Source organism: Taudactylus pleione, unplaced genomic scaffold (assembly GCF_031769625.1).
Source record: "Taudactylus pleione unplaced genomic scaffold, aTauple2 ptg000230l, whole genome shotgun sequence".
NCBI lineage: Eukaryota > Metazoa > Chordata > Amphibia > Anura > Myobatrachidae > Taudactylus > Taudactylus pleione.
Window position 1 is genome coordinate 2,058,353 of NW_028284632.1, and position 27,258 is coordinate 2,085,610.

The 27,258-nt window shown below is 44.6% G+C and overlaps 1 protein-coding gene across 1 annotated transcript in view; it reads left to right on the top strand.

Annotated features, from left to right (window-relative positions):
• Nucleotides 1–27,258, top strand: part of AGBL4 (AGBL carboxypeptidase 4) — a 2,679,639-nt gene that overhangs the window by 475,226 nt on the left and 2,177,155 nt on the right. The window contains exon 3 of the mRNA XM_088479301.1: nucleotides 14,570–14,694. Within this exon, the coding sequence (XP_088335427.1) occupies nucleotides 14,570–14,694 (125 nt within the window). The remainder of the gene's footprint in view (nucleotides 1–14,569; nucleotides 14,695–27,258) is intronic.

A 27,258-nucleotide genomic window follows, 5' to 3' on the forward strand; every position in this document is an offset into this window, starting at 1 on the left:
AAGCGTGCCCGCTAGCAGATACATGCACTGCGTACGCTCCTCCACAGGAATGGATGGTGCAATAGCAGTGCACACCATAGCGTACCGTAGCATATGCAGGCACGGAGAATCGCATGGTACAATGCGTGTGCACGTTTGTGGCGCAGTGTAACTGGGTGCATCTGTAGCAGCACAATGTGATTCTCCTATGTTTTGTTCTGCTTTAACCTTCATAAAAATAGTATAAATACCATTGCAGTGGAAAATCAAAATAAATATACTTTATTTCTCACCAGCATCCTTCTGCAAATCAACATTACTGAATGTGCCTTCATTCAATAAAATGCACATAGCAAAATGCATTAACTTCAATCACACGTTTAATGAGGATGACCAAGTGATAATTATATTTTATAGAAGCTATTTGCTGAAAATGAAAGTCAAGAATTTTGCTCTGAAATAAGGCGATTTAACACATATAATCATTTATTCCTAGTAAAACAAAGGAAGCTGTTAGCGAATTCTCTGCTGTTACATCCCTACCAACCCTCTCTCCTTTTAGACCCATATCTTACTGTCCTTCTTGTTTATGTACTCCCCTTTCAAAAACATTTGCCTGCCTTCATATCTTTTATTTCCACGTAAGCGCCTTAACACAACCTATTATTGCCTTACTATACTGCAGTATTAGTTATTGTTGCCAGTTAAGGAGTATACTGTATGTCATATTTGGGGGTACTGCTCATCAGTCCAGTAGTTTCTGAAACATGTATATATCATGGGGTATATTTGCTATGCAGGCAGGGCTGGAGCAAGGTTCCTCGGCACCCTAGACAAAAAGTGAATCCTCCTCTACTACCCTGCAATAGCTCATCCTTATTGTGACCACTGCAAAAAAAGGTTCTCTTTATTAGCCCAATAATTATCATTATAGCTTTTTTTAAACTATTTAAATATTTATAATATGTTTACAATTAAAATACAATATACTAAGTGGTGAACTAGTGCCAGTAGCTGTGGAGAGGTGTCCCTGGGACAGGAAGGTGGTGGGTGTTGGAGACAGTTTAAGGTCAGTATAGCTCATACTCAGCTTTTTCTAATACAGCAGCTGCTAACCAAAGCAATATTTAAAGACAATGGGAAATAAACCCTATAATCTAAAAATAAATGTATTTGATGTTGCTAGCATAGGTCTTGTATGCGACGGCTTTGAAACCTTGTCATGTTTTCAGCATTTTCCCAAAGAAATCACATCCCCTCGATTTACTAAAAAACTGCCATAATCTTACTGAGAAGCCACACTTCAGAACACACACCACTGTTCCAATGTTCCCAACAGTAAAATCAGGATTGCCTACCCTCCTGCATCCTACGGTAGACTCCCGGTTCACTGCAGAGTCTCCTGCTGCCCCAGAAAGTTACACAATACTCTCGGTTTTCCCACTGCCCCGTTGTGAATCCGTACAGCGCATGTGACAAGGGTGGAGCATGGACGAACCAACATCACATGGACGTCACAACGAGCAACGTCGGGATACTTGAGAGGCCGGTCACTGTTGAGTTATGGGTAGAAGTAGCCAAGGACGGAAGAAAGTTAGTGGATTGCGTCAGCATCGTTCTCTGCTTTGGTCTCCAAGGCGGCTTAAAAATAGAAAGAATTTAAGCACTTCATACAGTATGTAGTGTTTCCCCTTCCATTTGTTTAACCCTGGCCTGAAATATATACTATGGTTTAATCAGATGCACTCTTAGTAGTAAACAGCATTAAATAATCAAAATATTAATCACAGGTTTTAGCATTACAACCCTTGGGGGGAAAACTAAGGCCCTCATTCAGAGCCACTCGCTAGCGGCAGTACGCTCGTTCCGAGCGATGTTCGCACATCTGCGCATGCGTACGGTTTTTAGTACGCATGCGCGAACCAGTCAGTGCGGCCGAAAATCGTTGGTACGCAATATAGCGAGGGCCTGCTATTTTGAGTGACAGAATGAGGCGTATGTGGGTGGTAACAGGGGAAGGTGCTTGAAAACGGGGAGTGGAGATCCGAACGCAGGCGTGCTTAAAGGTCAAAACGGGCGTTTTAAGGGAGTGCATAATTAATACAGCAGCGTCATTGACCACGTCACTTGGTTTTTTTTAACTCAGAACTGCTCGCAAAATAGCGGTTGAAAACACCAACCACAAGAATAGCGAGCAGTTCATACGCTGTACGATGTACTCGATAAATCTAATAAATAGCAGACATGATGTATGGTGCGTGCGGCCAGGGGGCGTTTTTATCAAATAAACGAGCGTATGTTTTGCTCGCTCGTTCAGACTTAGAGGTGGGAACAGACTGCAATTTGCGAACGGATCATTTGAATAGCCACCCCTTGTTTTTGAACGAACGACCACAAATAGCGAACGGCTCTGAATCAGGCCCTAAGTGTATCAGGGAGGCAATAACAGAGGCTTTTTTCACTAAAATAGACTCCTCCTGGATATATTTTCATCCCATCCCCCCTCCCACAGGGGATTGTCAGGCTAAAACCTGTGATTAATATTTTGACTTCTTTGAGGTTTGCTCCTTAGCCCAAAAGTTTCTAGACTGTTCCCCCCCCCCTCCCCCAATTCCTACACAGCCCAAACAGTGGAGGTTTTAAAAATACTTTGTCAGATGACTCATTTTGGTTGAATCAACCAGTGTCTCATACTGGGGCTGACTCTGACTCAGAGGAGATGCCAATGATCATGTAATTTACGGAGTTTTTGTGACTGACATGCCACTCATACACAACAACCCCTCACCCCCCCCCCCCACCCACCTGGCAGCATACTGTGCTTAGTACTTTAGTTTTCACATGCCGCTGCAGGACACACCCTTGGGGGACAACAGATATGCCCATAGGTGGAGCTAGACACACTCTTTGGGTGGAGTATGCCCAGAGCCGCAACTAGGGGGGGGCTGGAGATGCATGTGCAGCGGGTGCGCCACTGCACCCGGCGCCAGTGTCCTCCAGCCCGGTGCTAGCAGGGAGACTCCAAGCTGGATGCCCGCTGAGAATTTATTACCAGCGGGCACCCGGCTACTTCTTTGCAGCGCCGCACTAGCCGGAGGCTGGAGTTGTCTCCTGAACTCCAGCTTCCACCTCTCCCCACAGGCACTATGGAAGAGATGTCATGACGTCTCTCCCATAGTTCCAAGGAGCAGTCGGGCGGACACAACGGCGGCGATCACAGGAGCAGGGTTTAAGATAAGTAATTTTTTTTGTGTGTGTGTAAGCGGCACTATGGGGGCATTACCAGGGGGCTCTACAGGGACATTAGTAGGGGCACTACAGGGGCATTACCAGGGAGTACTACAGAGGCATTACTATATGGGCACTACAGGGGTATTACTATGGATTAGGGGTGTGCACCGGCCCTTTTTCGTGTTTTGTGTTTTGGTTTTGGATCTGGATCTTTCTTCGTGTTTTGGATCTGGATTAGTTTTGCCAAAACCACCCTTCCGTGTTTTGGGTTCTGGGTTTTGTGTTTTGGATCTGTATTTTTTTTTTAAAAAGCATAAAAACAGCTAAAATCACAGAATGTGTTGGTTTTTCTGCTCCTATGCTATTATTAACCTCAATAACCTTAATTTCCACTAATTTCCAGTCTATTCTGAACACCTCACACCTCACAATAGTGTTTTTATGTCCAAAAGGTTGCACCGAGGTAGCTGGATGACTATGCTAAGCAACACGAGTGGGCGGCACAAACACGTGACCCATCTAGGAGTGACACTGCTTTGGCAGACAGGATGGCAGTTTGAAAAACTAGGCCCCAAACTGTACATAATGCAAAGAAAAAAAAGAGGTGCAACATGGAATTGTCCTTGGGCCCTCCCACCCACCCCTATGTTGTATAAACAGGACATGCACACTTTAACAAAACAATCATTTCAGCGCCAGGGTCTGCCACATGACTGTGGCTGAAATGATTGGTTCGTTTGGGCCCCCACAAAACAAGCTGGCAATTAATCTGTCCCTGCACAAACTGGCTCTACGGAGGCAAGATGTCGTCCTCATCCACCGATTCCTCACCCTCTTCAGTGTTGTGTACATCCTCATCCTCACAGAGTATTAACTCGTCCCCACTGGAATCCACCACCACAGGTCCCTCTGTACGTTCTGGAGGCTGGTCTCCCTGGAAGAGTTGATAATTCATTTGATGAACATCATCTTCTCCACATTTTGTTGAAGCAACCTCCTACGCTTTTTGCTGACAAGGTTCCCGGCTGCACTAAACACTCTTTCGGAGTACACACTGGAGGGGGGGCAACTCAGGTAAAATAGAGCCAGTTTGTACAGGGGCCTCCAAATTGCCTCTTTTTCCTGCCAGTACAGGTACGGACTGTCTGACATGCCTACTTGGATGCTGTCACCGATGTAATCCTCCACCATTCTGCCAATGGTGACAGTATCATATGTAGTGACAGTAGACATGTTAGAAATTGTTGCCAGGTCCTTCAGTCCGGACCAGATGTCCAAACTTGGTCCTGCCTGCCCTGCATCACCGCCAGCGGGTTGCTTAGGATAGCTAAGTTTTTTCCTGGCAGCCCCAGTTGCGGGAGAAAATGAAGAAGGAGCTGTTGACGTGTCACGTTCCGCTTCAGCTGACAGTGTGTTCACCAGCAGGTCTTTGCACCTCTGCAGGCTTGTGTCGGCCGGAAAGAGAGACACCACATAGGCTTTAAACCTAGGATCGAGCACGGTGGCCAAAATGTAGTGGTCTGATTTCAACAGATTGACCACCCTGGAATCCTGGCAAAGCGAATGAAGGGCTTCATCCACAAGTCCCACATGCCGAGCGGAATCGCTCTGTCTTAGCTCCTCCTTCACTTTCTCCAGCTGCTTCTGCAAAAGCCTGATGAGGGGAATGACCTGACTCAAGCTGGCAGTGTCTGAACTGAATTCACGTGTGGCAAGTTCGAAGGGCTGGAGAACCTTGCACAACACGGAAATCATTCTCCACTGCGCTTGAGTCAGGTGCATACCCCCTCCTTTGCCTATGTCATAGGTGGATGTATAGGCTTGTATGGCCTTTTGCTGCTCCTCCATCCTCTGAAGCATATAGAGGGTTGAGTTCCACCACGTCACAACCTCTTGCTTCACGTGATGGCGAGGCAGGTTCTAGAGTGTTTGCTGGCGCTCCAGTCTTCGGCACGCAGTCGCTGAATGGCTAAAGTGGCCAGAAATCTTTCGGGCCACCCAAAGCGTCTCCTGCACGCCCCTGTCGCTTTTCAGAAAATTCTGCACCACCAAGTTTATTGTGTGAGCAAAACATGGGACGTGCTGGAATTTGCCTAGATGTAATGCCCGCACAATATTGGTGGCGTTGTCAGATATCACAAATCCCCAGGAGAGTCTAAGTGGGGTAAGCCACTGGGCGATGATTTCCCTCAGTTTCTCTAAGAGGTTGTCGGCGATGTGCCTCTTACTGAAACTGGTGATACACAGCGTAGCCTGCCTTGGAACGAGCTGGCGTTTCTGAGATGCTGCTACTGGTGACGCTGCTGCTGTTGCTGCGTAAGGTGATACATCTACCCAGTGGGCTGTCACAGTCATATAGTCCTTAGTCTGCCCTGTTCCACTTGTCCACATGTCCGTGGTTAAGTGGACATTGGGTACAACAGCATTTTTCAGGACACTGAGGACACTTTTTCTGACGTTTCTGTACAGTCTCGGTATCGCCTGCCTAGTGAAGTGGAATCTAGACGGGATTTGGAACCGGGGACACACTACCTCCATCAATTGTCTAAATCCCACTGCACTAATGGCGGATACCGGACGCACGTCTAACACCAACATAGCAGTCAAGGCCTCAGTTATACGTTTTGCTTCAGGATGACTGCTGTCGTACTTCATCCTCCTCGCTAAGGACTGTTGGAGGGTCAATTGTTTAGTAAAAGTAGTGGTGTTCCTACTTCCTCTCTGGGATGATGAACGACTCCCAGCAGCAGCAACAGCAGCAGCGGCAGCAGGAGGCATAGCAATGCAGGATCCTCCGGAGGAATCCCGGATAGGAGAGTCAGTCATGCCAGTGACATGGCCTGCAGGACTACTTACGATCCTGACTAAGGAGGAAATTGACGAGGAGGGAGTTGACGGTGTGGTGTGCAGGCGCTTGGATACAACAGGACAACGGGATTTAGGTGTTCCTGGACTGCTTACGGTCTTAGCCAATGTTTCTGAACTTGACAGTAACTTTTTATGAACACGCTGCAGGTGCCGTATAAGGGAGGATGTTCCTAGGTGGTTAACGTCCCTACCCCTACTTTTTCCACCTTTACATATGGTACATATGGCAATACAGTTGTTGTCCGGATTTGGATAGAAATATTGCCAGACCAAAGAGGTGGAATGTTTGGTCTTCTGCCCAGGCATGACCGTGATGGGCTTTTTCATCCCACGGACAACTGTCTCCCCCGGAGCCTGATTTAAACAAACCACATCACCATCAGATTCCTCCTCGCCAACTTCCTCCTCAGCGCCAGCTACACCAGTATCCTCATCCTGTTGTACTTCAATAGTGACATCTTCAATTTGCATATCAGCAAGTGGACTGTGGGTGCTCCTTTCAGCACTTGCAGGGGGCGTGCAAATGGTGGAAAGAGCCACCTCTTCCCGTCCAGTGCTGGGAAGGTCAGGCATCGCAACCGCCATCACACTTGGACTCTCCTTGGGGATTTGTGATATCTTCTTAGAACGCACAGTTCTTCGCTGTGCTTTTGCCAGCTTAACTCGTTTGATTTTTTTAGTGGGAGGAGGGCTTCCATCGTCATGTGAAGCTGAACCACTAGTCATGAACATAGGGAAAGACCTTAGCCGTTCCTTGCCACTCCGTGTCATAAATGGCATATTGGCAAGTTTACGTTTCTCTGCAGATGATTTAAAGGTTTTTTTTAATGTCATTTTCCTGAACTTTGTCATTTGGGATTGTATGTGGCTTCTACTATGACATTGGGCATCGGCCTTGGCAGACGACGTTGATGGCATGTTATCGTCTATGTCATGACTAGTGGCAGCAGCTTCAGCACTAGGAGGAAGTGGTTCTTGATCTTTCTCTATTTTATTTTTATCGGAGAAAGTTTGGTCATCCATTTATGTTATATCGATTTGATATATACGTGCGGCTAAGGCGCACACAAACACAGAACTTTTTATTTTTATTTTTGCTGGAGAGTAGTGCACTTTGTGGGTTACACCACCCTTTAAGAAATGAGCCAGCCGGCTCTTTACTTATGGGACACAGGCGCACGCTTGGCGCTGCTCCTTTGTTGATGCACGTGCGGCTACTGCGCACACAATTCACAAACACAGAAAATTATTTTTTATTTGGTTTGGAGTGTACTTTGGGGGTTACAGCACCCTTTAACGGTCAAGCCAGCCAGCCCTTCACTTATGACACAGGCGCACGCTTGGCACTACTTTGTTGATGCACGTGCGGCTACTGCGCACACAATTCACAAACACAGAAAAAATATTTTTTTTTAGCACTTGGGGGGAGCACCCCTGATGGACAGAGCACCCCCTGGACAACACTACAGCACCCCTTTAGGACTGGGACACTGCACAGGACTTTGGAGTGGACACAGCCCCTATGGACAACTGACTGCACAAAACAGTCCAGCCAGCCCCTATGGACTTTGAAGTAGTGGACACAGCCCCTATTGACAACAGCAGCACAGCACAACACAGCCAGCCCCTATGGACTTTGAAGTAGTGGACACAGCCCCTATGGACAACAGCAGCGCAGCACAGCACAGCACAACACTACTCTGCACTACACTACACTACACAGCCCAGCCAGCCCTATCTCCCACCCTCCCTCTTCACTGTCCACAGCCGAGTGAGAAAATGGCGCCGACGCGAGTACCTTATATAGGATCCAAAACCCGCGAGACCCGGAAGGCGGGATGATGACGTTTTGCCTCGATTTCAGATCCGAGTCAGGCGGGAAAAGTCGAGCCTGACTCGGATCGGCCTCGGATCGGGGGGGTTCGGATTTCAGAAATCCGAACCCGCTCACCCCTACTATGGATATTACTATATGTGCACTACAGGTGAATTACTAGGGGGCATTACTATATAGTCATTACTAGGGGGCATTACTAGGGGGCATTACTATATGAGGACTACAGGGGCATTACTAGGGGGTATTACTATATGGGTACTACAGGGGCATTACTATGGGGACATTACCATATGGCCACTAGTACATGGGGCATTAATACGGGGCATTACCTCAGTGGGCATTACTATAGGTGCACTGCTGAAGGGGCCATTATTATGGGGGCACTGCTACGGGGGCATTACTATGGGGGAATTACCAGGGGGTGGGGTTGCCAAATTACTGTCTTGTCCCAGGTGACAAAAACCCTAGTTTCGGCCCTGGTATGCCATGTCCCCTCAGGACCTTCAGCCAGTTTGGTGAGTACTGGCACCTTTTTTCATATGAATAAAGCACTGTCCATATCCTTTATGTATCCGAAAAGGAAGGAAAGATGGGGTAGGCGCATCAAAAATGGCAATAGATAAATCTAGAAGCAGCTCACCAGAGAGGAGTGGCTAACCCCTTTGAAAACCTTATGGAAAAACAAAAACAACTGGGAATGACACTAGTAGTGTCTAAATTTAATGTATGCAGATATAGTAATGAAATCACAAAAATACATATAATAAAATTCACATATTAAATAGACCTTAAATCAAATCTATAGATGACAAAAGGAAATAAAAAATAAATAAAAATAAATTAAATCAAAAAATATGAAAGGAACCACTGTGGCCACAGAAAGACAGACAAAAAAATCAGCATGCATAAAAAAGGGGGATATTTCCAAATGAATAAATGTTAGTATAGATATGTGAGTTTTTTCTTTTTATCTTTTTGTCTCTTTATCCAGGATTGTATGGAAATGAATCAAAAAGTCTGTTGGATTTGACTTAAATAATAAAAAATAAAATCAGTGTGCACAGCCACCGAATGATGGGCTTATTCCACGACATTAAAATCAATTTGTAGTGGGTGTGAACATTAATATAAGTCACGTCTTAGGATCTATTGCTGAAACCACTAAATCGTGACTAACAGTCTCTGTGTAACCAATAAACTGGTACCGTATTGCTGCTTTGCAGCATAGATCTTGGGAGAGGCCCAAAAAGCATCCAGCAAAAGAATCCTCAGTGCCCGACGTGTCCAGAGATGCCGACCGTGGTGCAGCGGGGGAGTTCACAGACAGCTGTAGTGCTGGCTAGGAAATCGGCAGTCTCATCCTGTGGTGGAGCCGCGGTCAGCTGAAGATTCAGTGGGATGTAGATGATAGTCCCGGGTGCACCACTCTATTTAATATGTGAATTTTATTATATGTATTTTTGTGATTTCATGACTATATCTTTATGTATCTACTCCATTTCCCAGTGCAAACCTCTTCTAAAATCACATATCTCCTCACTGTCCAACATGAGGGAGCTTCCTGGTGTAATCGATTGCCATCACCTTTGTCTCTGTTGTCCAGACAACTTAATAATTTAAGAGTTATGAAATGTCCAGTCACTGAGCTTTCCTTTTCACTCCAGGCAGCCTGACAGTCATGTGCTAGCTTTCAGAGTGATGATTGGTTGCCAGTGTTACACCTCAGTAGCCATACTGAGAAAGGTCAGAATGAAATACAAGAAGCAGGATTTTGTATGTAATACGTCATTTCTATAATAAGTGAGAAAGCGTGTCTATCTGTTTGTCCTGTACGCATGGCCAGAGTTTTGGATCTAGCTCCACCAAATGTGGCAGGGCGGTGTAGTTTGACAAGAATTAGGTTTTTGCCTAGGTTTGAACTTCGTCAGGGCCACACACTGTTACACAATCCCTAAAAATGGGATTAAATTACATAGATTCCGGGGCTGGAAAATTGTGGAAATCGCACAGAGATACAGGTTGCCCAGTCGCACTAGAAAAGCTGTGTACCCCTCGGTAGGGGACAATGTTAACCCCTTTAATTTATAATGAGATGGGGAGTACTACCACAAGCATATGTAATGTACCAAAAGACACAAAGAAAAAATGATGAAATGCCCAAAGTGGTGCACTAGGGATAGCTATCTAAAAATGTAACTTTTATTTTTGTTTAATTAATAACACTCATATGACAAACTAAAAAACAAAAATTTACTTAAAAATAGATAGTGTCAAAATATAAGAGAATTATGTGAATTAAAATGTGTATATTGCAACACCCTGATCTTCCAAATAATCATATATTAGTTCAAAATGTGGTATACCCATGCAACGTATATCCTAGGTAATGTATTTTCCCTTTATTTATTTAATGGCAATATTATATCTTTCCAGTATGGGTATCCAAAATAGTGTGCCTGAAGGGCTGATTAATTAACCCTGATTGGCAAAGGGTTCTTTCTGCCGTGATTCAGTTATGTTAAATAATGCATATATTGTTTGACCCAGGCATCTTCAGACCTTGTCTCATCCACTGTAAAATGAAACTGCAGATGGATGCTATTAAATTCACTAGATCATATGGATTACATCTGTTTTTACACAGCTAAATACTTCTAGTAAGTGATAGGTAGTGTTTTCTGGATGCTCCTGTTATTATAGCAACCAAAATCAAATATCCCATATATCCATGTATTGGTCACTCAATGTCTCCTATATTATAACATTGACCCAAGGTTATTGTTTAGTCTGTATGATTAGTCTATAAATAATCCTGGTTTATATACAAATGATTCTTGATCTCTGTGAAAGTGCTTGTGGGAAACATTTATGCAAATCAGTTAGTCTAATTCAGGTACTAGTCTCTATATTTCTCACAAGGTTATTGACAATCCCTCTCAGGTTCTGTTAACAGGCATTAAGAAAGACATGCTCATAGTAAATCATAGTGGGTGGTAGCGGGGTGCGTCGTGGACTGACGCAGTGTTTCGCTAAATAGGTTTTTCAAAGTAATTGTGGAAATTGTCAGTCTGCCAAAAACCTGTGTGAAAGCTACAAAAGTATCCTTTTAACTTCACAGTCTGAACAAATGTCAAACATTATGACTCATGCAAGTTCATATTAAATCCAGAGTTATTCCTTTTTAAAGTAACCATATATATTAGTTAACCCTCTGTGTTTGCATGCAAGGGCGTAACTAGAACTTTGGGGGCCACATAGCAAGATCTTAAAAGAGCTCCGCCACAGGGAAAAAAAAACACATACATTTGCCCCAAACAGAGCCCTTATATACATTATGCCGTGCAGTAGTACTGCCCCATATACATTAGACCACACAGTAACATCCCTTAAACTACACAGTAATGCCGCTTATACATTATACTGCACAGTAATGCCCTTTACAGAATATGCTACATAGTTATAGTGCCTACATATAACACATTGCCTGCGCAATTTGAATCAGAGCTTACAGACCTGCAGCCTCTCTCCATGTCTGCCTGCTGGTGCACCAGCTGTAATCAGATCAGCTGGCGGGCCAACACCAATTCAACACCGCTGCCACCCAGGCCCCCCTCAGTGGCCCTGACTGGACTGGCCCACCTTCTGTGCGTGACTGGGTGCAGGATGAGCGGCGGGCAACAGAGGCAGTTCGGGCACCATAGCAGCCACACCTCTTCCACCCACGGTAGTTATGCCACTGTTTGCATACATGTTAGCAAATAGTGGGGTCCTTCTCAGAATCAATGGGATGGGTTTATAGGCGAGGACAATGTAGACAAATAAAGGCTGCAGATGTACTTCAGGGTCCAGTCTTCAACCCAGGCAATGCCAGGTATCCCACCTAGTATGTAATAAATACAGCTTCAGAGAATAATAACAGTTAATTTGGAGAAATATAAAGTCTCTGGATATTAGCAGCACCAGCAATTTATCATGTGTATCCCCAGACTACATATCAGTGCAATTCTAATGCAAATGAAACTGCATTACCCCTATAGCTGTATCACTGTTATGCCCTCTAAGGCCAAAATATTAACAGCAAGAAATAAAGCACCACATTGTCGGCCTGATTCAGAGGTGGACGCTATAGCAGCCGTGATTGTGACTTTTTCTGGAGTTGCAGCAGTGCTAATAGGCAAATGCTAGTCTCAGCCCTCCCCTTGTGTACAAGTATGTGCCGGATGTGCAAGCCCTGAGATGTCACTTTCAATGACTGTGGATGGTGCAACTCCGACGGTAGTTCTGAGCACTCCACAATCAGTGCACCATCACCACTTGCACCAGCCTATGGCAGGGGTAGTGTCTCCTTCTGAAATTCATATGAACATGACCTCTGTCGCTGTGGCTCTGTGGCTGATAACGCAGTCGCATCCCCTACTTCGTCGCCGACAATCCCATAACATGCCAATGAAACAGCCTGTTTTTTGCGTTCACATCAGGCCACCTCCAGTCACCATCCAGGAACTCCCAGAGTTTTGCACCACCGTTCCTAACACCAGCGCTCCCTTTTTGTGCATGTGCAGTACCAAAAAAATGCTCAACTGAGTAAACATCGGCATTGCGTCCACCTCTAAATCTCTCCCTGTGTATCTCACCTGCTAAGTTTATTTCAAGGTGCCCATCAAATCCATCTGCATTTGGAGATACTCTGGATAATTCATTTTGTTGCAACAATAATAACACCATAATGATTTCAAGCTTTTCAGATTTTCTTATAAAATCCTTTGCTGTTTAAAATTATTTATGTGTTTAATCAATTTTAGGAAGATTTGGACCATGTTTATTACATGCTTTCTTGAAAGGTGCATTAGATGACATGCCCCCCATACACCTCCATATTGTATAAGTGGGTGAATTTGGATTTGGCTTCACAGATGAGCATTCAAGTTGCCTTTGTCCACCTTACCTTAGTTATTTTCAAACTAAAACAACTGACCACAAATTGATGTTGCTCATGCTTTTTATAAGTGATCGTGGGTCACCAAGTGTTACCATTATAATTGTGCACTTAAAAGCCCTAGTCTATATAATGCTTCTTCATATATGAACTGGGGGAATTAATAAATGACAAAGGCAAACAAGCTAAAATACAAAAGCAGCCCTAGGATATGCATATAATTATTATGACATTAGAATGACATTCAAGTGTTTCAGGGTTATATTACATGAGAGAGTGCAATTATAACAATATATTGAATGATATGGTGCATACACGCAGTCAGATTTTTCTTCAGACCTGAACGATAACGATTTAAAAAATCATTCTATCGTTCATATCTGAAGGAAAATCTGACATATCTGTCAGATCTGTCAGATGAATTATTTGAATGATGCGCGTTCCCGATGATCAGATAACGATATCTGACATCTGATGTGTTTACAGTCAGACTTGGACGATCCCATTCATTTTAATGCAGTCAATAATCATTCAATCGTTCAAATCTTTGGTAAAATCATTCAAATCATTCAAATAGTTCAATCGTTCATCTGACAGATCTGACAAATCTGACCGTGTGTATGCTCCATAACATGAAATTGAAGATTCTCCATAATACCCATTCTTGTTACATCATCTATGAACACACCCACCATTCTTCAACTTCTCTCACATCACCAGGACATTACAGAAAATGCCACCAACTTCCTTCTTATATCATCAATCCTTTTGAGAGACATAAACATCTCACAGCAATATTCTTTCTATTTTGTAATATAACATAGTGTGTTTAAAACCATAATTACACACCTATGAACATTTGTGTTGATAGGTTAGTAAAGTGTTTTAAAATACATGTTTATTGTTTACCTGCATCTAATAATAATTAACCTTTGTTTGTTAATAATAAAAGTACTACTTTAAAATACTGCTTTCTAAATAAATAAGTAACTGAACAGTTGCTTTCTTTTTATTATGCAAGTTCATTATTCCATACAAAGTACAGTAATTGTTATACCTTCTTTCATCAGAAGAAGACTTGACGAGATCAGGTGTATAACTGGTACCCATAGCAGTACCTTTTCTTATAAACATTTTTAAACCTTTAAGGGCTCTAAGTATTAATAATCGTGACAGTGCTGTGATTATTAACAGTCTGTCTCACGACAGACTTTCATTTTTGTCATCCCGTCTGAAACCCACATGGACAGCAGTAGCAATAACATTCCCCAGGTCTTAGTGGAATCTTTTATATTTTTGATAGCTTCCTCCAGGGAATAAAATTTGGGAGATCCCTCTCCTCTGGATATGCCTACATATACGCCATCTAAGGATGGCATAAACCAATGGGGCCATAGGCAGAAATCTAAGCTTTTCTGAGTTTGGTACATAGGGGATCAGATAATAATGGGGACTGTGGTCTTCAGCATTAATAAAGCCTTCTGGAGATTTCTGTGAAATCTTCTGCATTAGGCTGATCTTACATAGTGGTGATGCATAAAATTATGCAGAAGCTGCATATTTCAGCATAAGTTTTTGAAAAACCTTGATTAATAGGACTCTAAATCCTACAAAAATAATAAAAATTATAGTATTAGTAATAATAATATTTGTTTTGTTTGTTTTCTTTGCTTTTTGTGATTATGCGCACTTTAAAAACAATATTTATCTTATAATAGGTAACCTTGGCAGAGTGGATTACATCACAGAGTTTGAGTATGATCTCTTCATCAGACCTGATACATGTAACCCACGGTTTCGTGTCTGGTTTAACTTTACAGTGGAGAATGTGAAAGAATACCAGGTAAGTCAAGACTATTTTTTTTAAATCAGAAGTTATCCTTTGACTGTAGTTTTCTAGTTGTTTCAGTTTCTGTATTTAATATCCAGAATATGTCTGTTATGTCCAAAAGACTACAGTACAGTTTCATGTGAACTGCGGAACTGTACTAACGTGGCCTTTGTAGCATATTGCTGCTTTTCTGATAAGGAATAATTTGTTATGTCTTGGATGCTTGTTTTCTATTATATGAATTGTTGTCGTATCAATGTCAGCTGCTGCCCAGTTTTGTAACTATTGCATTGTTTGATCTGCTGGCCCTTTTTTTTATTTTGGTGAAATAAAATGTTTAGACCAATATTTGCTAAAATGTAACAAATACGTATTCTGCTTGACCTATCTGCTAAATTCTCGGACCTAACATTGCTTTAATATTATACTTGTATATAAGTTAAAAGGATGGTTTGGTTGATGATAGATATCAGAGGCAAGTATGAAGAGGTTTGGAGTATGGACAGTTTCTTTGTGTCTGTCAATGATTCTGTGCACCGAGCAATGATCTCCAAATGGTTTTATAGGAATTCTAAATGTTTCTTGGCACAATTGTTTGGTATACAGACAAAAGTATATGCTAGACATAATTTTATGATATCCATCAGAACAAGCTGTGACCAAATGGTATTATTGGAGAATACTGGCTGTCATATTTTCAGACCTGTGTCCTGGTAACACTTTGAAAAGTGTCATATGTACTGTATATCAACCAGACTCAATCTAAGCTGATCGGGCAATGCCGTGGTTATAGTGCCTAGTTGTATAAGATACTGGGGAACTGAGTCTTACTATTGTCAGTAAAAAGATTCAATAGTCCGGTGTAATTCCTGGTTCTTAATTGTACACTAGAGTCTTATTGAAAAATCATCTGAATGTCCATTACACACAATTATATACTATTATTCTATGAGCTAGCAGCACCGGATACTATATGAACTGGAAAAGGAGCAAGGTTGTCATGGCTTGCTGCCTGTAAGTGGCCTCCAGAGAGCTCCAAGGGCCACCAATGACTGGTGCCATCTTAGGCCAAGCACATTTTTTTTGCTTGCATGTACACTGCACAAATTGGAGCTACATATGCACAATAGTAAGAAAAGGTTCTGATATATCATTACCAAAATTAATTATATTGCACTGTACATATACTAGAATACAATGCACAAGCAAGTATGAATACCATGCAGATATTATATAGCAAAGACAACAACATTTACTGAAGAAAACAAGATTTCAGTTTGTTGATTATAGAGTGTGAAATTAGATTTAAAGGATTGTTTTGTAGGGTTAATTGCACAGGCAAATTAGATTGTAGGTGGCATGGACTGAATTATTTTTATTGTGCCATTAAATTCCCAAAATCTTCATGTACCCCAGGACCTGGCAGTTTCACTTAGCACTACTAAAAGACTACACACTAGATGACCCACCAATATGACACCCGATGGTCCAATAGAATGTTATATCGGCTGATGTATCGACCAGTTGGTACACACTGCACGATCCGTTGAACTACCGCTTAATATGTCGTTCACCTGTACCATTCACCTTCCTGGTTTTGGCAGTTGGGTTGCTCCATTGGCCGTGCATGCACAGCCAACAGAACGACCCAAATGTCGGTACATGGGTGCGTGCATATTGCATACACACTGCACGATCCAGAAGATATGTTGGTCCAATTCAGCATATCGTCCCAGAAAGATAGTGTGTACCCAGCATTACTTCTACTGTCATTCCACACCTTACTCATCCAATTTAACACTATTAGAAGAGGAGAGAGGTTCTATGCTCAAACCACCATATCCAAAATTATAATTATTCCAAAGAGCCATCAGGATTGCACTGTGTGCTACAGCTATTGACCTATATCTCTACTGAACATGCATGACAAAATTTTGCCAACATTCTAGCCAATTGTCGAAGTAACTACCCAACCCAGGGGCTGGCGGAGGGGGAGCAAGAATACTGTACTGGCCCCTGAGCTTCGACCCAGCTCTAAAAAGTGCTGACTTAGGGCCGTATTCACTACGGATCGCAATATAGCGCATGCACACAGTTTTACTACGAATTTACTAATCCATAGTGATCGCAATGCCGCCACATCACTAGATAAGAACTTCTCCTACACGCACATCCTTAATGTTTATCAACACTGAAAAAACATAGGTACAATCAAGTACCATCGAAGTCTCATGCTCAGTTAAGGCAGGTCAGATCTCACTCAGGGATTGCTTACTTCAGCGCATGCTATGAGGCTTCAGGCTGCGTATGGTATCGCAGTGGTTAATATATGCACGCTCCTGCGACGCCGTTAAAATGCACTGGCAGGCCTGCGTTCGGCCAACCACCCTCCCCCCATCATCACCCACAAACGGCACTTCCTATCAATCACTGCACGATGGGTCTGCATAGCCACTGCGATTGTAGTCCCCATTGCAATGACTGTTTTGAGCACACACACTGCGATGCATACGCATGCACAAAACGCAACAATCAGCCGATCACGTGCGTATTAGAGATGTGCGCCGGACCATTTTTGTTGGATTTGGATTTGGCTCTGATTCATTGTCTGGCTTTAGATTTGGATTTGCCAAACCGCCGTGACTGGTTTTGGATTTTTTACAAAAATGGACAAAAAAAAGCTAAAATCACATAATTTGGGCTGTTTTTTGTTCCTAGAGTATTATTAACTTCAATAACATTAATTTCCAGTCATTTACAGACAATTTAGACCACCTCACAATATTGTTTTCACCAATATTGGCCAAAGGATGCGGTGAGCTGGCTGGTTACTAAGCGACAGAGCAGCGGCACAGACACCGCCATTTAAAGCACATCTATGAAACATTGCCACACAGCAGTGGCAGAAATAAAAGGTAGTGCAAGATGGAATTGTCTTTGGGCCCTTCAAAGCACCCAGTGGGGTAAGGCCGGCAGAGTCACAGTACTTGTATACACAGTGGGCTACGGCCCAAGGAGTCACAGTGCTTGTATACACAGAGGGCTACGGCCCAAGGAGTCACAGTGCTTGTATACACAGAGGGCTAGGGCCCAAGGAGTCACAGTGCTTGTATACACAGAGGACTACAGCCCAATCTAGTCACAGTGTTTATATACACAGAGGGCTATGGCCCAAGGAGTCACGGTACATGTATACAGTATACACAAAGGGCTAAGGCCCAAGGAGTCACAGTGCTTGTATACAGTGCACTTTTTAAAAAAAATATCATTTTACTTTTTTTTACACTGGAGCAGATGGGCATGAGTACAGTGCAACATACATCAGCATGCCTTGTACACACAGTCACTTGTGAGTCTGGACACAACCACTTTAATCCGCAGAGTATAGCGCAGCATACATCAGTGTGCCCCCCTATACACAGTCACTTAACAGCACAGCCACTTGTGAGTCTGGAATCTGGACACAGGCTACAGCCACTTTAATCAGCAGAGTAGTGCAGCATACATCAGTGTGCAGTGTGCCCCCCTCTACACAGTCTAAGTGACAGGGCTCAAATAATTTTTGTAAAATCTAGGAGCCATCTTAAAAGTTTAGGAGCCAGACCATCGTCCATTACCAAAATATATGAAAGCTTGTATAGACCACCACACATGCCCTTTCAGTGCCCCTAAACCTAGTAGTAAGCCCCTTGTAAGAGTGTCCCCAGTAGTAAGCCCCTTGTAATAGTGCCCCCAGTACGAAGCCCCCTGTAGTAATGCCCCCAGTAGTAAGCCCCTTGAAATAGTGCCCCAGTAGTAATCCCCCTGTAATAGTGCCCCCTGTAGTAAGCCTCTTGATATAGTGCCCCCAGTAGTAAGGCCCTTGAAATAGTGCCCCCAGTAGTAAGCCCCCTGTATTAGTGCCCCCAGTAGTAAGCCCCTTGAAATAGTGCTCCCTGTAGTAAGCCCCTTCAAATAGTGCCCCCAGTACTAAGCCCCCTCTAATAGTGCCCCCAGTACTAAGCCCCCACTAATAGTTCCCCCAGTACTAAGCCCCCTCTAATAGTGCTCCCAGTACTAAGCCCCCTCTAATAGTGCCCCAGTACTAAACCCCCTCTTATAGTGCCCACAGTACTAAGCCCCTTGTAAGTGTGCCGTGCACACACACATAAAAAACCCCAGAATACTTACTTTTGGCCATAATCCTGCGTCCACTGCTGTCTGCCGCTCTTTGGAACTATGGGAGAGACGTCATGATGTCTCTCCCATAATGCCTGTGGGGGGAGCCGTATGCCGGAGCTCAGGAGTGAGCTCCGGCTGCCGCTGCGGGGAGTCGGGCGTCTGCTGGTAATATTTCAGCGGGCGCCCGGCAGGAGCTTCCCTGCGGTGGTGGTGGGGGGCTTGGAAATCCTGGCTAGGACTAAAATCTTAATCGCCATGGCGACTTGCAGCCCGGGATTTGTCGAGCCCTGACTTAACAGCACAGCCACTTGTGAGTCTGGAGTGGACACAGGCAACTACAGCCACTTTAATCAGCAGAGTAGTGCAGCATACATCAGCGTGCAGTGGCCCTGATTCAGAGCGCTCGCTCTGAATCAGGGCGGGCGCTTGTTTTTTAGTTGCGGCCTCTTGGCCGCTCGCATAGCTGTGGGTTACCACCCACAGCTTATGCGAGCGGCTAGGTGATGGTCACGATGGTCAAGATCATCGCGACCATCAGGCTTGCGACGAGACCCTTACGGAAGGGTCTCGTTGCCGCAAGCCCCAGTGGACTTCCTGCTCTAATAGAGCCAGAAGCTCACCACTGACATCACGAGTGATGTCAGTAGGGCCACCCACAAACGGCAGGCATTCCTGCAGGAACGCCTCCGTTTTGCCCAGCAACCCCCCCGCCCGATCAACATCGACAGCCGCCCCTTTTGGATGCGAGCACCTGAGTGATGCTTTTTGCGCTCGCTCCGGGGCTCGCGCACGTGCAGTGTGCATGCCGCGCGTGCTCACTGCCTAACAATCGACCCACTTGTGAGCACATAGCGCTTGCAGGCGGGTCTGTATCAGGCCCAGTGTGCCCCCTACAGTCACTTTACCAGCACAGCCACTCTGGACACAGCCACTTTAACATATGCAGAGAGACATTGCAGAATCCGACGTCGGGAGGATGATATTCGGCCTCGAAGTGGGATCCGATTCAGCTTCGGCTCGGGTGGACTTGGATCCCCGTTGTTTGGAGCGGTTCGGAATCCACAGAATCCGAACTGCTCATCTCTATTGCGCATAAGCAAATGCGTTACCTGCTGAATCAGGCCCTTAATAAACTGTTAAAAACATGAAAACCTTCTAATGTAGAAACAGATGTAATTGCCAGCAAAAGGGCTTGTTTTCACTGTGCTCTATGTATATTAATGGGGATATAGCTGGTGATAACTCTGTTGGGGGATCCTATTTATCACTCACCAAGGTGTTAGATGCTTTTATTGTAACAACTCCCTTTATTGGTGTTACAAGAACAAAAAAGTTATGTTACTCTGCTACCAAAAATAAAAATAAATTATAATTAATGTTGCTAGTGTATGTAGCCCAACATTATCTAGCGACGTCCCTGCACCATTTGTATTTGTGTATATGTTGGGTTTTAACTTTTCTTACTCTGCAGCACCAGTAGCACCAGAGTGTAAGGTCTAGAGTAAGAGAAGTCATTAACACATAATTATTAGATAAATAAATAAATATTAATAAATAATAGGATTATTGCACATGAATGAAACTGACAGGAATGTTTTGTGCTATAATATGGGAATTAGAGAACAAAGACAGAAACAATGGCTTTCTGCTTGTAGGATTTAGCTTTGTAGAGCAAGTAGCATCGTGACAGAAGCCAGTTAATTTGGTGAAGCAAAAATATAATTAAATATGTACATTTTAATATTTGCATTAAATAAATGCATAATATAATAACTTTAGTGTACTTTAAAAAAAATATGAAATTATCCATATAGCATTAATAAAGGTAAAAGGTGGAAGTTAGACAAATAAATACTTTTAATGGATCATCTATGCACAGTCTAATTTCCAGGAAATATGATGTGACTTCAAATTTAGAGAAAAAAACAATGAGGCAATCCTTTTAATTAGGGATGTGCAAACTCGGATTAGTTCGGATTTTCCCGCCAAGATCTGATTTTTCCTGCCAAAATCGGGTCTCAGAAAGAGGCAAAAGTCATCTTTCATGGACATACATCATCTTTCATGGACTTTTGTCCAGGAATGATGATGTTTGTCCATGAAAGATGATGTTCTGCCTCTTTCTGAGTCCGAATTTTTGGCGGAAAAAAAAATCAGAATTTGCCGGGAATATCCTAACTAATCCAAGCCTGCACATCCCTACTTTTAATACATATCTATAAACAGAAGTTAAACTACTGGGGATTTTTACTGATTTTGGGTCACTTGTCCCAGTAATGGAAGCCAGAGATCTCCTTTCTAACCAGCTCCTGGCATCAGAAGCAAGAAGCTGCACTGGTGAGGGCCAATTACCAACTGAGGTTATCTTCATTTTTTTTCTATAAGTCGGATGACACTGTGTACTCTGTATTTATGTCACTTCCAGGAAGCTTCTGGGAAATGCCACAGTAGGAAGTGCCAGAATTAAAAAAATTTAAGAGAAAAATATTGATTGTGATTAATCACTGTAGAGGTGATACAAACCCTAGTAAACAAATCCTTGAAAATGCAGCCACACATACAGCATTTGTCGGCAGGCAGATTGTATATGACACCCTGTCAGAATAAACAAAGAATACAGGTGATTATACAGAAACGTTGTAAGCGAACCTCTGTAATGCCTCAGGCACAGAATGTTTATTTTGCTGATAAAATGCACAACCGAAGTAGCTAAGTACAATATATATAATATACAGACATGATTTTAATAATTTTAGCTCTGTATGCCACCACAGTGGATTTGAACTTTTAATTCAAGGGGTTCAACAAAAATATTGTATGAAACATTTAGGAATTGCAAACGTTTTTATACACAATCCCCTAGTTTATGGGGCTCAAAAGTAAGTGTACAAATTAACATCATTATACATAACAGTGGCAAACGCAGGCTTTCTAGAGGGAGGGTTCCAAATGCTTGTTTAGAGTGAGTGTGGCCAGTCCATGAAGAGGGCAGATTTAGTACTTAAATAAGCATCATACAAAGTCTATTATGTGTCATAATTCCAGCATATACAGGACCAGTGATCACAGTAAGCCATTATATGCATCAGTAGGGCCATCCTGCCTTAGCTGAATGTATTTATTTTAGATGTGGGCACCATTCCAGACTATTGGAGCAAGTCCGGGAGCCTGGAGGAGCAGCAGAAGAACCTAGCACTGCCCTGGACATACTGGGCTCTATAGCAGTGCATCCCTAACAGTGCATGTTTTCCAGATCTCCTAGTTGGTGCACAGGTTATTTATTACTAGCTGATACATGTTAAAAGATCCATGGGTGATGTTAATTATTTCATTTGTGATTCTGAGAAGAACATGCAGCACTAGTAAAATTCTATTATATTATTATTTCTACTGTGGTCATGGTGTTGGCTGGGGAGGGGAGCCGGAAACCCCCCCTGCGTTTGCCTATGCATAAAATATTAATGTTTAATACTATGTCAAGAATCCTTTGCCGGCAATGACTGCCTGAAGTCTAGAACTCATGGACATCACCAAATGCTAGGTTTTCTCTTTTAATATGCTTTCTCAGGCTTTTACTGCCTTTCATTTTGTGTTCAGCAAGTGAAATTTATGCTCGATCTGGTTGGGATTAGGTGACTGACCCGGTCACTGCAGAATATTTCCTGTGCTGCTTTTGCAGAATGTTTTGGGTCATTGTCCATCTGTACTGTGAAGCGTCGTCCAATCAACTTTGCTGAATTTGGCTGAATGTGTTCATCCAGCTGCTTCCGTCTTCTGTCACATCTTCAATAAACACTAGTGACCCAGTGCTATTGGAAGCCATGCATGCCCAATGCTTCAGATCATGAGCCTTCTCCATACTTTTTTCTTCCCATCATTCTGGAACAGGTTGAGCTTCGTTTCATCTGTCCAGAGAATGCTTCAGATCATGAGCCATTCAAAACCTTCTCCATACTTTTTCTTCCCATTATTCTGAAACAGGTTGAGCTTAGTTACTCACTTCTGCATATCTACAGTGCAATTCAACTACCTGTTTCAGCATCTGGTTCACATAGCATTCTGCCTCAGTGTATCCCAGTACACCTGCTCCAGTGATTATGTCAGCATTCAGCATCTGACTCAGGGCCTGATTCAGCTTTGGGAATAGAGTGAGAAATAGCACTTAACTGTGAACCTGGACAAACCATGTTGCAATGCATGGGGTGTAAATACATAAAAGAAAATTTTGCATGTGGGGTAAATACTGGCTGCTTTTGAATGTAGCCCACAAATACTGCACAGCTTTATTTTTACACTGCAATTTAGATGTCAGTTTGGACACCTTCCTCCCAAATCAAAATCTCTGGCGAGGCGAAGCAGGAAGCACTACCGATGAGATGTATGAACATCTCATCAGCCGGAGAGGGGGAGCGTTAACTCCCCCCTTCGGCTCTACCCACTAGAGACTGCAGCGCATTAGCCCAGTGCTGATGCACTCTGTCTCAGTCCCGGCTGACTCCACTGCGCATGCGCACGATCTCGCAAGTATCGCAAGATCCCCGCATGCAACCTGGAGCCAGCAGCCGCTGCAGCAGGGACATCGCTGTCCCTGCTGTGGGGATAGGGCAGCGCCAGGCTGTAGCTGTCGATAGCGACAGCCACAGCGAGCTGAACGGTCAGGCGATCTGACCGTTCATACATGGCCCAGGCAGTCAGTACTGCTATCTTGTAGATAGCAGCGCCGATAATGACATTTACCGCTCAACCCCCGATCATACATCGGGGAGAAGCGGCATAATGTGCGCTGATACCGCTTCTGAGCTTCATACAGTACATCTCCCCTTCTATTTCCAAAGCTTAATCAGGCCCTCAGTCTCCAGCATTGCTAATCAGCATTAAGCACCTGACTCAGGGCCTGATTCAGAGCCGCTTGCTATTTGCGAGCGTTCGCTCTGAATCAGGGCGGGCCGTTTTCTTCTAACCCTGGCCTCCAGGCCACTTGCTAAGCTGTGGGTGCCCACCCACAGCTTTAGCGGGCGGCCTGGCGATGGTCACGATTATCGCGACCATCGGGCTTGCAACGAGACCCTTGTGGTAGGGTCTCATCCATCGCAAGCCCCAGTGAACTTCCTGCTCTAATAGAGCAGGAAGTTCACTACTGACATCACGTGTGATGTCAGTAGGGCCACCCACAAACGGTAGGCATTCCTAAGGGAACGCCTCTGTTTGCGCAGCCACCCCCCGACCCGCCTACAAAACGGGGGGAGCTGTCGATCAACATCAACAGCCGCCCCATCTTGTAGCGAGCCCCGGAGTGAGTGATTTCTCGCTCGCTCCGGGGCTCGCGCACGCCACGCATGCGTACTGCCCGGCTGTTGACCCGCTTGCGAGCGCTATGCGCTTGCGAGCGGGTCTGAATCAGGCCCTCAGTCTCTAGTTATCTGCATTATTAAGTGCATTCTGCATCTGACTCAGTTGGAACTGAGGAGCTCATTCAGACCCTCTCGCTAGATGCATTCGCTTGCACCCTGCGTAAGCAAATCCAGCGCACGCCCAGCAAGGCGGGCATTCGCACGGCAAGGCATTAACACGCCCACTATGTGTGTCTTGGCGTGCGATCACTTAGTGTATGCCGACGCCAATCCACCATTCATAAGACGCCCACTTGTGCACGTCATCTCCTGGAAGTGCATGAAAACATTGGTACATCGACCACCATCGGATGCGATCGCAGCACATGAGGTTGACTATACCCTCCCGCAAGCACTGCGATCACTTCAGTGTGAAATACAACTCAGGTGACGTGTCCTATGACGCTGCCTTTTAATTTTGCACACCTCTGAAACGGTGTTGAAACACTCAGGCACGTCTACGTTCACACCTCCACTCCCCAGTTTCTAGTGGCCAGCCCCTGTCACCATCCACAAACTGCTTCTCCTGTCACTCACTCTGCTGGGCTGTCTATGCGCAGCAAGCGATTGCTTCCCGAGCATTTGCACTGGTTCGCGCACACGCATTGTGATGAATACGCATGCGCAGATTGCAACTATCGGCCAGCTACGAGAGGTCGCATCCTAGCGAGAGGGTCTAAATGAGCTCCTCAGACAGCAGAGCCTTCACAACTGCGTATAAGATCGCAGTCGCTGACTGAGACATGACCCGTAAGCGATCACGATGCGCCTTTGTATGAGTCGCCACCTCCCAGTTACTTCCCACAAATGGTCCCTCCCTGTCGATCATTTTGCAAATAAATTCTCACTGCGCCCTCCATCGCAAGACCACGAGCAGTGTGACTTGTACGTATGCGCAGTATAAAAAACATTGGCCAACAGCGTAAACATCAGTATTGCATCTGTCTCTGAATTAGGCTCTTAGGCTTTTAGATGTACAAAGTAAAAGAGAATGACAGTTTCATTTGCAGCGTGCCATCTACTATATGTTTATCTACACAAACCAGCAAACCCAAAATGTCCTCAATTTCTTTACACACAATAATCTAGTTTGCAGTTATAAGAAGAATGAATGTGCTGTGCACAGCAAATAATAAAAATAAATTCAAATTAGCTTTCTCTCCATTCCTATAATATACTGAAGGAACATGCGTCACTTTGTGGCAATTGGTAGGTGTAGAACACAGATACAGCTCCCACTGTAAACTATTTTTTTACTGCAATTTTCTTTTTCTTTTTATATTCAACCTTTCAAATGTATGTTCATCTCCAGCTATTGTCCTGTTGCTTGGCAACCTTTAAACTAAACCCTTGTGGAGTGACAAAGAGCTTAACATGACTCCTTGCTTTTTCTATCTGATCATGTTACAATACACTAATCGTATTCACTAGGAAGCATTGTCAGTAGAAAGCTCTGAAATACTTATTATGAGCAGGGAGCTTTGATTAGGAATGCTCTTACTAGCTACTCGCACATGCTACGGAACAAATGCTGGAACTGTAAGAAATCTTTAGCTAAGTTGCAGGCAGTGTCGGACTGGGGAATAAAGGGCCCACCTGGAGAATTTAATGGCAAGGGCCCACTGAAGGGGGGTGATCAGTTATCAGTGTGGTCATCAACTGGAGGGGAGTGGCCAGTGGCAAAGTTCACATAGGTGCTGCATGCTCCCAACTAGCAGTAGCAGTGGCTTCCCATTGGAAGAGCTGGCAGCTAATCATAGCTGAACAGGCAGTCCAGTGGCGTAAGTTCATCCCAGACGCCCAGAGGCAAGTTATAATTTGGTGCCCCCCACATCCCCGTCACAGCCACTGACACTGTAATGTAGAAATTTGCATGCTGACAGGCTATAGATAGACAAAGGCAGCAGCTGATGGTCTGACATGGAGCTCTCCAATAGGGTATGGTGGCTTCTCAGGTGCTGAAAAAGGGTGCCATGTATTGGGCGGCCGTGACGGTACACTCCGGGCACATAGTTACAGCCCTAAGTGGGGTGAATGTACTGTGGGCAATGGAGGAGGTGCCCATTCAGAGCTGGTGCCCGGCGGCAGGTGCCTCCATTGTCTCCCATAGTTCTGCCCCTGAGGCAGTCCCAGGCAGGACCGCCATCAGGGGGGGACTGCTGGGACTATAGTCCAGGGCCCAGGCACTTGGCAGAAATGAGGGGGCCCACCCGCTCCTACCGCCCACTACTACCCCCTTTTACTACTTCTTTAAGTGAAAGGGGAACACGCTCCGACCGGCACACCGCACCGGACTTCATTGATTTACAGAGGACAAGGAGGCCCGCCGCTCCTCCCGCCCACCCACTTGTTCAATAAAGTTTTTTTTTCTTTGACTCGGCGTGCATGATGTCACTCCGCGCCACTGGAAGAGAGAGGACGAGGAACCGAGCCAGCTAGCCAACCAGCCCGGGAGCACAAGCGGATGCAGGGAGTGTGGACCGCCTGGCTAGGACTGGAGAGGGAAAGGGGGAGGGAGAAGAGAATCTAAGTAGGATAGAGTGAGCTGGGCCATCTGTTTTAGATATATATACACAGCCAGGCAGGGCGGGGGGGGGGTAGGCTTGGGGAGACCCTGCCTATTTTGTTCATCCGGGCCCCAAAATTTCTGATGGCAGCCCTCTCCCCACGGGGGAGGTGTTTTCAACTCTTGGAATTGCTAGTCCAGGCTGTGATAGCAGAGAGAGATTCCCATGGGAAGCAATTCCTCTGCTATTACAGCAACCCTTACCAGCTTCCAGAGGCTGCAGCCGATACAGTCCCTAGAAGGCGGCCAGGTTGCTCATTTGTGCACATGTGCGGGACTGCGATCCTGCGCAAGCACACAATTACAGACTCCCCGACCAGACAGGTAAGGAACCGCCGATGGGCGTGGCCATCTCACAAATGACACAACATAATATTGTGCACCTTCAGCTTTACAAACACAGCACTGATGTGTAAAGATGCACTGGTGTCTTTATACTCAAGTCCAACTGCAACTCAA